The sequence below is a fragment of the Dendrobates tinctorius genome, unplaced genomic scaffold, assembly GCF_039654945.1.
Source record: "Dendrobates tinctorius isolate UK_male_01 unplaced genomic scaffold, ASM3965494v1 ptg000119l, whole genome shotgun sequence".
Classification (NCBI taxonomy): domain Eukaryota; kingdom Metazoa; phylum Chordata; class Amphibia; order Anura; family Dendrobatidae; genus Dendrobates; species Dendrobates tinctorius.
The window spans coordinates 3,322,969-3,336,987 of NW_027361787.1; the positions used below are offsets into that span (position 1 = coordinate 3,322,969).

Below are 14,019 nucleotides of genomic sequence, written 5' to 3' on the forward strand. Positions count from 1 at the left end.
AAGATGCTGGCTGCAATCCGCAAAAACCCTACCAAAAATGTCCCAACAGTCTGATAGGAAAAAAGGCCCTGAAGTCGCTAGACTTCAAAAACTCTTTATCAGCACTCAGGTATATTCTGAAAACCAGAGCAAAGAGATCAACTGATCAGAGACAAAAATGGAATTCAGCCAGTCCCAGCAAGGGCTGGCTGAACGCAAACACTAAGTAAACCAGACAAAATCTCATGGAATAATATCAGGGCAAAAACTTAGCTTTTAGTAGACAGGAACTAAACTGGATGCCAGAGCTCAGAGCAGAAAGGATCACCAGCAACCCTGCAGGGCGTCGGCTGCCTTATATCCACTCAGAGATTCCGGATGTCCAATCACACTGCACCTGTTCAGATGACAGGTTCTTCCCATCCAAATCAATTTCACTACTTCCCTTCACCAGCAGAGGGAGTTCATCAGACATCACAGGTGAAGGGGCAAATGTACTCACAACAGACGTGGGTGAGCCTGGAGGCCGGTATATGACCGCTACTGTGAGGGAGAAGGGACGGAAGAGTCTGATGGTATGGACCTCAAAAGAAGGGAATGAGAGTGATGGAACTGGGGGGATGTCAGGGAACAAAACTAAACACTGTAAAATAATAAATCTCATATGTTTCCCTTATTATCGCCAGTAATTGTATTATTACACAGGATTCTTATGATGTTACATTGGCTCATCATCTTCTCATTCAGGTCTCTACAATATCGGATCCTCTCAGTGAAGATCTTCTACAAAAGAGAATTTTCCTGATTTACCCATCAAGGATGGATATGGACAGAGACAAGATGGTGGAGAGGATGTTACATATCACCCTAGAGATCCTCTTCCGTCTCACTGGAGAGGTGAGAGATTCTGATTATGTCACATTACATCATTCTTATCTATGGGAATAACAGATGGACAGAACTGGAGAAGACTCTGGAAATGTCTGTAGTGAGATTTATTAATGTGTCTCTCCATTACCAGGATTACACAGTGGTGATGAAGACCTCTAGTGATCGCTGTCAGGACCCTATGTCTGAGGGATGGAGAAGACCCCTGAGTCCAATCACAGGGCCTCTACCTCACCCCCAGATCCATGTGGACATCAATGACCAGAAGATCCTAGACCTCACCTACAAGATGATTGAGCTGCTGACTGGAGAGGTGACACTGCTGGGAATGCTGGGACATTATACAGTAACGCTATGAAGGGATCGGGGGATGACGGTATCATTGTATGTGTCAGGTTCCTATAAGGTGCCAGGATGTCGCCGTCTATTTCTCCATGGAGGAGTGGGAGTATTTAGAAGGACACAGAGATCTGTACAAGAACGTCATAATGGAGGTTCCCCAGCCCCTCACATCACCAGGTAATAGACAGGACTAAATACACACGGCCTATAATTATCTGTATGTAGAGAATGAATTTAGTCCCTGTATGTGTTTCCTCCAGATCTATCCAGTAAGAGGACAACACCAGAGAGATGTCCCCATCCTCTTCTTCCACAGGACTGTAAACAAGAAGATCCCAGTGCTCCTCAGGATCATCAGGTAGATGGAGAGAAGGTGTCAGGAGATCTCCCCTTTGATGTGTAGACGGCTGTGAAGGTCTTGTGCTCAGTCTTGTTTTAACCACCAGTATTATATGTTTTATACTTGTGTGATGAGAACAGTGGAGATGGCAGGATTAGAGCTGATCATAGATGGGACTTCTCCATCTGTCGGTGACTTTTACAATATTTGTTTCAGGGTGAAGATCTGACCCATATTAATACTACAGAGACATATGTGAGAGATGATGAGTGGTGTAAAGAGGAGAGTGCCACATATGACTACCCAGGTGAGTAGTAACCACTGAATGCAGAGACGTCACAGATTCCTCTCAGTCACCGGCTGTGGCTGCTTTATCGGTGGTGTAGTCCGGCCGTATTACCATGATCACCATTTTGCCTCTAGACCACAACATTCTCCTCCACCAAAACTGCAAATGACTTTGGGCATTGAAAGTCCTTTTCTATAGACCTTACAACCTGGAGGAGCCACCTACTCCCTGGGTTGAGGAGACGCTGACCGTTACCTGCCCAGATCTGTAAACTATAAAGCCAAATGACAGCGTACGTAGAATGTGCTGACAGGTTAGAAAATCACTTGAAGAAAAATATTATGCTGGGCCTGTAAGAGAAAGCGGAGGGTAGTGATGCTGTTGGCTTCCTAGGTCCCTGAGATCTTATCGGATGACTCTTCTCTCCCTTCTGTGCTGCTGAATGTCTCATGGTCCCTACAAGACCAGGTCCAGTCTTTCTGGCCAAACTTCCCTTTTAAAATCGACAATAGTAAATGTGCAGTGAGGCCAAGTGTGAATTTCTGTACAATAACAGCAGAGTTTCCCTTTATCCTGACTTTTCAATTTGTATTAAAACTACCATATTTTTTGGACTAAAGACACACTTTTTTCCTTCAAAAATCTGGAGGGAAATGGGGGGTGCATCTTATAGTTCGGATGTACCGGCTCTGGCGGAGCAGCGGGTCACAGGAGGCTGGAGCCGGTGGCTGCGGCTAACTCCTGTTCCCACTGCTAAAGAGAAATGAATATTCACTGCATTCCACGCCCATGGGCTTGGAGGGCCTTGAATATTCATTTCTCTTTAATCCCTTCCCGACCAATGATGCCACATAGGCATCATGAAAAGCCGTGCCAATATGACCAGTGACGCCTATGTGGCGTCATGAAATAATTGCCCTCCTGCGGGTCGAGTGACCGGGGTCACTTAAAGGTCACCCAATCCGCTGTCATGCCGCGCTCACTGCGGCCGCTCAGGGGGCCCCGTCGGCTGAGCACGCGCACTTCTCATACCCAGGTTTCCACTCCCTCCATGTCGCGCTTGTGCGTGCGCGCTCCTGTCAGGTCTGTCTCCAGGTCGGTCCTCTCTATGGTAAAGGAGGATCTGACCCTGAAGCTGTAGTGGTCATGTGCTATCAGGCATTAGGACCTGACCCGGAAGCTGTACTGGTCATGTGCTATATCAGGCTACCTCTCCCTATGGGAGGTCCCTGATTATTGTTGTGCTTCCTGGCCTAGTCGGTTGTGTCCCTGCCTGGCTGTGCGCTGTATTCAGGTCCTCTGCTCTGCTTTGTACTCTATTGTGCCTCCTGGCACACGTTCTGAACTTTCACTTTGCTTTGTCTCATGCTCAGTCGTGCCTCTTGGCACACACTCTGATCCTGTGCTCTGTTTCATGCTCAGCCGTGCCTCTGGGCACTCACTCTGTCCCTGTGCTCTGTTACGCCTCCTGGCACGTCTGTTGCTCAATTCAGTACTCTGTCGTGTTTCTGGCACGCGTCCTGTTTTGCTCACATCCGGACGTACTGGTCGCTGCACGTCATTTGTGCCCACTTGTACCCGTCTTGCACTATCCTGTATTTAGCGCACACCCATGTATCCAGCTGGTATTCCCTAGTATCCTGCACCTTCCTTCAGACACACTCACTCGTGTCTCCTGTGAACCGGCCGCCTGGTGCCAGCAGTCGTGGTATCTTATCCCCTGGGGCTTGCTCCTGACACTCCCTGTATAGGGGGTGGTTCTCACTAGGCCAGCTCGCCCTGGGAGGGTTGGTGCCATGACCCAGAGGGTCCACTCCAGGAGTCGTCACACCCGCACACACAGGGAGCTTTGTACTTCACCACAGGGGGGGTGGCTTCGCCCCCATGTGGCTATGATCGCTCTGATTGGATGTTAAAAGTGAAACAGCCAATCAGAGCGATAATAATATTTCATCAATGAAATTTGATGAAATATTACAAATCCAGCCATGGCTGATGCTGCAGTAGCATCGGGCATGCTTGGAGACACCGATCCGACCCCCCCACACCGGCGATCTGCCCCCACGCCACTGAATGACAGATCTGCCTCCGCTGTCATCATCTGCTCCCCCCGCCTTCCCTCCGTTCCCCCCGCAGTCCGATCACATCCCCTCCCAACCCCCGGTACCTTCCGAGTGCCGCTGTTGCTCCCAATGTCCCGCGGTCCCGGATCATGGGTGCCGCCATCTTGGAAAATGGTGGGCGCATGCGCAGTGCACCCGCTCAAATCTGCCGGCTGCAGATTCGATTCATTCATTTTGATCACTGTGATAAACTCTCACAGTGATCAAAATAAAATAAAACGTAAATAAACCCCCCCCTCTATACGCCCATAGGTAGAAACAAATAATAAAATAAAGAAAACATTTTTATTTTCATTTTTCCATTAGGGTTTGGGTGGAATTAGGGTTAGGGTGGAGTTAGGGCTAGGGTTGGAATTATTGTTAGGGTTAGAGTGGAATTAGGGTTAGGGTTGGAATTAGGGTTAGGTGTTATGATTGAGTCGCCGAGGAGGAAAAAACAAAACACAAGCTCAGCCCAGAAAATCAGAGAGGTTGGAAACTAGCGGATTGCAGACCCCTAATCCTATCACACAACTAGCAGTAGCCGTGGAGTGTTCCTACGGTGATCCTAGACACCTCGTCACAGCCGGAGATCTAAATAAGCCTAAAGAGAGAAAAGGGAAAAACTGACTGCCCCAGAGCAGACCCCAAAGCAATAGGCAGCCCCCAACATATAATGACGGTGAAACAAGATGAAAACACTAACACAGATAGAAAGATAGGTTGAGCAAACGATTGGGCCCAAGCTAACTAAAAAGGACAGGACAGAAAAGCTGCTGTCTGCAATCCGACAAAACCCTGCTAAAAATATTACCAACACAACTGATAAGCAAAAAGGACCCTGAAGTCACTAGACTTCAAACCCTATATCAGCACTCAGAATATTCTGAAAGCAGAGCAAAAGAGAACACTGATCAAGGATTAAGAATCCAGCACACCCCCGGCCAGGGATGGCTGAACTCAAAAAACAAGGTAAACAGAACCAAAACTAATAAGTTCAATAGCAGAGCAAAAACTTATCTTTGGGAAGCAGGAATCAGACTGGTCTCCAAGAATCCAGCAGAGAAAATCACCAGCCACTCAGAAGGGCGTCGGCTGCCTTATATCCAGTCTGAAGTTCCTGTTACCCAGTCACAATCCACCTGATCAGGTGTTTGGTTTCTTTCATCCAAATCAGCCTCACTACCTTCCTTCACCAGAAGAGGGAGATCCTCGGACACAAAAGGTGAATGAACAGATGAGCTCACAACAGTTAAGGTTGGAATTAGGGTTAGAATTCTGGTTAGGGATGGAATTAAGATTATTGTGGAATTAGGGTTAGGGTTAGGGTTGGAATTAGGGTTAGGGTTAGGATGGAATTAGGGTTAGGGTGGAATTAGGGTTAAGGTTTGGGTTGGAATTAGGGTTAGGGTTGGAATTAGGGTTAAGATTAGAGTTAGGGGTTTGTTGGGGCTAGGGATGGGATTAGGGTTAGACTTGTGGTTAGGGTTATCGTCAGTTTTGGGATTAGGGTTAGGGGTGTGTTGAGGTTAGGGTTATGGTTAGGGTTGGGATTAGGGTTAGGGATGTGTTGGGGTTAGGGGTGTGTTGGGGTTAGGGTTGGAGTTAGAATTGAGGGGTTTCCACTGTTTTGGCACATCAGGGGGTCTCCAAACGCGACATGGTGCTAACATTGATTCCAGCCAATTTTGCGTTCAAAAAGTCAAACGGTGCTCCCTCCCTTCCAAGCCCTGACGTGTGCCCAAACAGTGGTTTACCCCAACATATGAGGTAACAGCGTACTCCGGAAAAATTGCAGAACAACTTTGGGGGTCTAATTTCTCCTGTTACCCTTGGGAAAATAAAAAATTGGGGGCTAAAAAATTATTTTTGTGGAAAAAATTGTTTTTTTTATTTTCACGTCTCTGCGTTATAAACTTTTGTGAAGCACTTGGGGGTTCAAAGTGCTCACCAGACATCTAGATAAGTTCCTTGGAAGGTCTAGTTTCCAAAATGGGGTTACTTGTGGGGGGTTTCTACTGTTTAAGCACATCAGGGGCATATGTAACGACGACTGCAGACCATTCCTTGAAAGTCTGCATTTCAAAACATCACTACTTCCATTCCGAGCCCTGATGTGTGCCCAAACAATGGTTCCCCCCACATATGGGGTACCAGCGTACTCAGGACAAACTGGACAACAAATTTTGGGGTCCAATTTCTCCTGTTACCCTTGTGAAAATAAAAAATTGCAAGCTAAAAAATCATTTTTTGAGGGAAAAAAATGATTTTTTATTTTCACAGCTTTGCGTTATAAACTTCTGTGAAGCACTTGGGGGTTCAAGGTACTCACCACACATCTAGATAAGTTCCTTGGGGGGTCTAGTTTCCAAAATGCGGTCACATGTGGGGGGTTTCCACAGTTTCTTCACATCAGGGGTTCTGAAAACGTAACATGACGCCCGCAGACCAATCCATCAAGTCGGCATTTCAAAATGTCACTACTTCCCTTCCAAGCCCCAACGTGTGCCCAAACAGTGGTCCCCCCCACATATGGGATACCAGCATACTCAGGACAAACTGGACAACAACTCTTGGGGTCCAATTTCTCTTGTTACCCTTGTGAAAAAAAAATTGCGGGCTAATAATCATTTGTTTTAGGAAAAAAATTATTTTTTATTTTCACGGCTCTGCGTTATAAACTTCTGTGAAGCACTTGGGGGATCAAGGTGCTCACCACACAACTAGATAAGTTCCTTGGGGGTCTAGTTTCCAAAATGGTGTCACTTGTGGGGGGTTTCCACAGTTTAGGTACATCAGGGGCTCTGCAAATGTAACATGATGCCCACAGACCATTCCATCAAGTCTGCATTTCAAAACGTCACTACTTCCCTTCCAAGCCTTGACGTTTACCCAAACAGTGGTCCCCCCACATAAGGGGTACCAGCGTACTCAGGACAAACTGGAAAACTTTTGGGGTCCAATTTATCCTATTACCCTTGTGAAAATAAAAAATTGCTGACTAAAAAATAATTTTTGGAGGAAAAAAAAATATTTTTTATTTTCACGGCTCTGCATTATAAACTTCTGTGAAGCACTTGGGGGTTCAAGGTGCTCACCACACATCTAGATAAGTTCCTTCGGGGGTCTAGTTTCCAAAATGGGGTCACTTGTGGGGGAGCTCCAATGCTTAGGCACACAGGGGCTCTCCAAACGCGACATGGCAACCGCTAAATATTCCAGCATATTTTCCATTCAAAAAGTCAAATGGCGCTCCTTCCCTTCTGAGCCCTGTTGTGCACCCAAACTGTGGTTTATGACCACATATGAGGTATCGGTGTACTCAGGAGAAATTTCCCAACAAAATTTAAGATCCATTTTATCCTTTTGCCCATGTGAAAATGAAAAAATTGATGCTAAAAGAAAATTTTTGTTGGAAAATTAAAATGTCCATTTTTTCCTTCCATGTTGCTTCAGTCACTGTGACACACCTGAAGGGTTAATAATCTTCTTGAATGTAGTATTGAGTAGCTTGAGGGGTGCAGTTTTTAGAATGGTGTCACTTTTGGGTATTTTCTGCCATATAGACCCCTCAAAGTGACTTCAAATGTGAGGTGGTCCCTAAAAAAATGGTTTTGTAAATTTTGTTGTAAAAATAAGAAATCACTGCTCAACTTTTAACCCTTATAACTTCCTAACAAAAAAAAATTTTGTTTCCAAAATAGTGCTGATGTAAAGCAGACATGTGGTAAATGTTATTTAGTAACTATTTTGTGTCACATAACTTTCTGGTTTTACAGAATAAAAATTCAAATTTTGAAAATTGTGAAATTTTTAAAATTTCCCCCAAATTTCTGATTTTTTCACAAATAAACGCAAAAATTATCAACCTAAATTTACCACTAACATGAAGCCCAATATGTCATGAAAAAATATTCTCAGAATCGCTAGGATCCATTGAAGCGTTCCAGAGTTATTACCTCATAAAGGGACATTGGTCAGAATTGCAAAAAATGTCCTGGTCATTAAGGTCAAAATAGGCTTGGTCATGAAGGGGTTAATAATAGTGTCTTTCTCTACTCTTCTGGTCAGGACTCATAGTGGCTCCAATGGTCCACCATAAATGAGTGCAGCTCCAGTTTAGTGTTCTCCCCTTGTACATACGTTGATGTTGGGGATGTAACATTTTTTATTCTATGTCTTTTTTTTTTAACCTGTTCCTTCTGTATGATAGTTTGATTGTGGTGGGATCGGCCTTCCTGCCTAATGTGAGTCTGTAACTCCGTGATAGTCTTGAAAAAAATCTCTCCATCGCCTCTTCCAAATGTCTAAGATCTAAATTTAAAGGGAACCTGTCAGCAGGATTGTGCTCAGTAACCTACAGACACTGTCAGGTCAGCGCCGTTATACTGATTACAATGATACCTGGTGATGAAATCCGTCTTGTGGTTGTTGTTTAATCTGTATTTGTAGTTTTCAGTTCATGAAATTCTCGTGCTCTGGGGCGGGGCTGTGGGTGGGGCACTGGGGTGGGGCTGTGGGCGGGGCTTTATGTGGTGCGCTGATTACATATTCATCTGTATTGGCTTATGACAGATCACTGATCCCTCACTGACCTGCCCCCCATTATTACATAATACATATAATAGCATTGATATTATTGGTGATAATGCCTATAATATTGTGGCTATTGTGAGGCTTAGACAAAAAATGTGCAAATGACACTTGCAGCGCCTGTTCAGTAATATCTCTTACTTATAGATGCCATTGCCGGTGACATTTTTCTGGATGTAGTTTTTTATGTAAAATAGGGGGCAGGTCACTGAAGGATCAGGGTCATAAGCCAATATAGATGAATATGTACGTAGAGCACCACATAAGACCCGCCCACAGCCACTCCCACAAACCCACCCCAAAGCACGAGAATCTCATTAACTGAAAACTACAAATACAGATCAAACAATAACCAGCCCGCAGCTGCCCGAAAAAGACAAATCTATTAGATGCGCCAATTCCGACACTTTGCCCGGCTCTTCCCACTTGCCCTGTAGTGGTGGCAAGTGGGGTTCATATTTGTGTGGTTGATGTCACCTTTGTATTGTCAGGTGACATCAAGCCCACGGCTTAGTAATGGAAAGGTGTCTATCCATTACTAACCCCATAGTTACATGGTAAATAAAGACACAGCCAGAATAAAGCCTTTTATTAGAAATAAAACAAAACAGTTTTCCTTTTTTATTTAAAAATAACAAACACAGTTATACTCACCTAACGCCTATTTCCACCAAAGAGCTCGTTCTCCTGTAATAAAAATAAAAAACAACAATATACCATACCTGTCTGTCGCTCTGTCCCACGCCGTAATCTTTATCTGGGGGATAATTAGTTTTCAACCTTTTGGTGCCAAGATGCGACCGTCCAGGTTGAGAACCACTGGTGAATGAGCTGCTGTAAGCGCAGTATCATTGACCAGCAGTGACATCATCGAGGTTTCCAACCAGGCTGAACTGCAGTGACCTCAGGACCGTGGGAAAAAGTCAGTGATGAGGTCACCACAGTTTAAGCTTAGTGACTTCACAGCAGATCACCGTGAGAATTCTGTGGGTTATTTTTAAATAAAAAAACGAAAACTGCGTTTTGCTTTATTTCTAATAAAAGAGTTTATTATGGCTGTGTATTTACCATATAACTATAGTATTAGAAATGGATAGGTGTCTTATAGACATCTCTCCATTACTAAGCCGTGGGCTTGATGTCACATGACAATACAAGGGTGACATCAACCCCACAAATATGAACCCCACTTGCCACCACTATAGGGCAAGTGGGAAGAGCCGGGCAAAGCACCAGAATTGGAGCATCTAATAGATGTGGCTATTCTGGGCAGCTGCGTGCTGCTATTTTTAGGCTGGGGGGGTTAATATCCATGGCCCCTTACAAGCTTGAGAATACCAGCCCCCAGATGTCAGCTTTAGCAAGGCTGGTTGTCAAAAATGGAGGGGACCCCAGGCCGTTTTCTTAAATTATTAAATAAAAAAAACTGTGGGGACCCCTCTTTTCTTGATAACCAGCCTTGCTGAAGCTGACAGATGAGGGTTGCAGCCCCCAGTTGTGAGTTTTGCCAGACTAGTTATAGAAAATACAGGGGAACCCATGCCGTTTTTTTCATTCATTTACTTATAGTGCAGGCGGCGGGTGAGGAATACTCCCATCATCCGCTCCTGCTGCCACTGTTCTTAGTAGCAGCAGGTGTAGGTTGAAGGGGGTAATAGACCCAAAAGCCCCCACCTGCTATCATCATTCTCACTTTAATATAACTCTCATCATTCTCCCTGCCGGCAGAGCAGGGGGGAATGATGAGAGCGTCTTCAGCACCGGCCACCGGGGAACAGGGCTTACTATAGCGCTTCTTCCCTGCCGGCCGTCCATGTGGTACTGATGCTGCACATGGTTGTCACACGGGTACCACAAGTATTGCACACATGGACGTCTCCGGTACCGGAAATATCAGGACGTGTGAAACCGGCCTTATACACAGTTCTCTTTAAATGCCTAATATTTCTTCTTGAAACTCATCTGACAGAAAATATTGGAGCTTAGGATAGTATAGATTGTGAAGTCTCTGAGACCCATACTCTAATTACCCCAGAGAGGTTTCACCACTAGTTACTCATTTATTACTGATGGAGACTGTGGAGTTTGATCATTTCAGTAGTTCCTAATCAGGCTCCATTATTAATATCTGACGTGTGTCACTTTATGTGGTGGTAAGTTTGGAATTCTTCACAAAGGATAATAGAAAACAAATGGATCTTACAAATTATTTTCCAGCTTCGCACTATACCCTATATACGGTTGTACACTACTGTCTGGTCACATGGCAGTGTTCAGAAGGGAAGGAGCGCCATTTAGCTATTTGAATGCAGATCTAGCTGGAATAGTTTGCAGACATAATGTATTGGGAGCACTGTTCATGGTCACCTGGCAGCTCAAAAGATGTCCTCCATGAACATGCTTGGCTCTATCTTCTCTGCTTTCTATATCCCAAGGATTGCCTTGCTCATTGCCCTTTTACACCTTTACATGGATCTGGACTTACACTGGGACCTCTAGGCTTGGACCATGGTGTTACCTGCTATTCTGTGGTGTTAGATGGCAAGAAGAATAGTCAGGTAGCTGGGTCAGAACCAGAAGGACAGAATCAGAAGACACAAGAGTAGTCAGTAAACGGGCCACGGTCACAACAGGAAACAAATACACAAGTCACAAGCTGAGCACAGAGGACTGAACCAGAGGAGAACAGCGCTGTATCTGGCAGATTCCGGCCATGTGCTTTGCGCTTTAGTAGGGTGTGGTACTTTCCAATTGGCTGAAGTAGGGAGCAGATTACTCCAGCTGGACAGCAGGAACAGATCCCAGATGAGATTGGACACACCATATGCAGAAGCCCTAATATAACTAAATGACAGAAATCCAGAATAGTCGAAATCCCCATAAAGTGATTCCATTTTATAAATTAATTCACTGAGGGTTATAATCCTTAGGAGGAGTGAATATTTTGACTCCACAGTCACGTTCCAGAAATTAACACGCAGTGGATGTTGGAGAGTGAAAATTACACATCTGCCATTTTATTACCCAGCACATAGTGCCCAGATTGTGCTCCAGGAGACACACACCAAAAATTAAGTGGATTCTTCTCACTATAATATTGCTCAATACAGGGATCCTAAATGTTGTTTGCGCACACTGCAAGACACCGAAGTGAGAGCGGATTTTGCTGGATTGGTTTATAGAAACCTTGTTGCTTTTCAGCAGCCTTTGAGCCACTAATAGTGCGGGAACCTCTGTTTTTCCATTGACAGATGATGGACCTGAGTGGGGACTTGTTTTTTGTGAGATGAGAATTGGTATTATTTTCGCCTACATAACATTGATTGGTTTCTTTCTATTCGATATTTGGGAGGCAGAATGAACAAACAGTTGAACACCGCACACTACTGGTTCATCCAACAAGGTTTTCTATTAGACTGTGAACTGTCATTGTCTTGGTAAATAATTAAAGTTTTATACATAGCTTGCCATTTTTATGGACAGTTTAAGTAGAAATGTTCAAAAATATAAAACTCAAGGATATTTTATTAAAAAATAATTGTTTTTATCTTAGCAGATGACTATACCAGGAGATCAGAGGGACAGCTGACATCTTTAATTTTGAAATCTGATGATCTTGAGATCCTACAAGATACAACTGAAGTGATTGCTATTACTCCAGATATATCATCATCCATTCACAGCAAAGATCTGCCATCTGATCCTATGAAACAGGTCCCATCTTCTGATTCATTACTGACTACTAAGGAAAATCAAAGTCACAAAAGAGGCAATAAAAAACAAACTGCTCCTAAAGCAAAGAAGTCATTTTCATGTTCAGAATGTGGGAAATGTTTTAACAAGAAATCTCATTTTGTTGCCCACCAGAGAATCCACACAGGAGAGAAGCCTTTTTCCTGTTCAGAATGTGGGAAATGTTTTGCACATAAATCACATTTTGTTACACATCAGAGAATTCACACAGGAGAGAAGCCTTTTTCCTGTTCAGAATGTGGGAAATATTTTGCACGGAAATCACATTTTGTTAACCACCAGAGAACTCACACAGGGGAGAAGCCTTTTTCATGTTCAGAATGTGGGAAATGTTTTAACCAGAAATCACAATGTGTTATTCACCAGAGAACTCACACAGGGGAGAAACCTTTTTCATGTTCAGAATGTGGGAAATGTTTTGGACAGAAATCACATTTTCTTACCCACAAGAGAACTCACACAGGGGAGAAGCCTTTTCCCTGTTCAGAATGTGGGAAATGTTTTAACAAAAAATCAGATTGTGTTACGCACCAGAGAGATCACACAGGGGAGAAGCCTTTTTCATGTTCCGAATGTGGGAAATGTTTTAACAAGAAATCAAATTGTGTTAAGCACCAGAGAACTCACAAAGGGGAGAAGCCTTTTTCATGTTCAGAATGTGGGAAATGTTTTAACAAGAAATCAGATTTGGTTAATCACCATAGAACTCACACAGGGGAGAAGCCTTTTTCCTGTTCAGAATGTGGAAAATGTTTTAACAATAAATCAAATTGTGTTAAGCACCAGAGAACTCACACAGGGGAGAAACTTTTTTCATGTTCAGAATGTGGGAAATGTTTTAACATGAAATCAAATTGTGTTAAGCACCAGAGAACTCACACAGGGGAGAAACCCTTTTCTTGTACAGAATGTGGGAAATATTTTGCACAGAAAGCACATTTTGTTGCCCACCAGAGAATTCACACAGGGGAGAAGCCTTTTTCCTGTTCAGAATGTGGGAAATGTTTTAACAATAAATCAGCTTGTGTTAATCACCAGAGAATTCACACAGGGGAGAAGCCTTTTCCCTGTTCAGAATGTGGGAAATGTTTTATACAGAAATCAGATTGTGTTAAGCACCACAGAATCCACACAGGAGAGAAGCCTTTTTCATGTTTAAAATGTGGGAAATATTTTGCACAGAAATCACGTTTTCTTACCCACCAGAGAACTCACACAGGGGAGAAGTCTTCTTCCAGTTCAGAATGTGGGAAATATTTTAACCAGAAAGCACTTCTTGTTAGACATCAGAGCAGTCACATAGAGGAGAAGCCTTTTTCATTTTCTTAATGTGGGAAATATTTTACTTGGAAATCAACTGTTAATAAACATCAGAGATGTCACATAGGGGAGAAGACTTTTATATGTTCATAATGTTGGAATAGTTTTAACCAAAATGGAATTTTCTTAAATTGGTTGTCTCTTGTCATTCCTCATGTTTGCTGACGAAAGGAAAAAACTAAACCTTATTAATTGCAAATATAAAACTATACCCATAATTCACCCCCTGAAGGTTAGTCAGTAGGTGACTAATAGAAAAAACATGTACCCCACATCTCAGTATATAGGGTGAGGTGACATTTACACACTCTCCAAGCCTTTCATTTCTACGGGTTTCATCGTCCTCACCAAAGGCGACTCATCAGGAGACTATTTAATATTGACCTTTATTCAAGCGAGACTAAACAAAAAAA

General features: G+C 43.6%; 1 protein-coding gene across 1 annotated transcript in view; it reads left to right on the plus strand.

Moving 5' to 3' along the window:
* Nucleotides 1-13,737, plus strand: part of LOC141101557 (uncharacterized) — a 28,417-nt gene extending 14,680 nt beyond the window's left edge. Inside the window, exons 3-8 of the mRNA XM_073590678.1 lie at nucleotides 727-876; nucleotides 1,001-1,180; nucleotides 1,263-1,386; nucleotides 1,470-1,567; nucleotides 1,766-1,856; nucleotides 12,090-13,737. Of these exons, the coding sequence (XP_073446779.1) occupies nucleotides 727-876; nucleotides 1,001-1,180; nucleotides 1,263-1,386; nucleotides 1,470-1,567; nucleotides 1,766-1,856; nucleotides 12,090-13,615 (2,169 nt within the window). The 3' untranslated portion in view covers nucleotides 13,616-13,737. The remainder of the gene's footprint in view (nucleotides 1-726; nucleotides 877-1,000; nucleotides 1,181-1,262; nucleotides 1,387-1,469; nucleotides 1,568-1,765; nucleotides 1,857-12,089) is intronic.
* The last annotated feature ends 282 nt before the right edge of the window (nucleotides 13,738-14,019 follow it).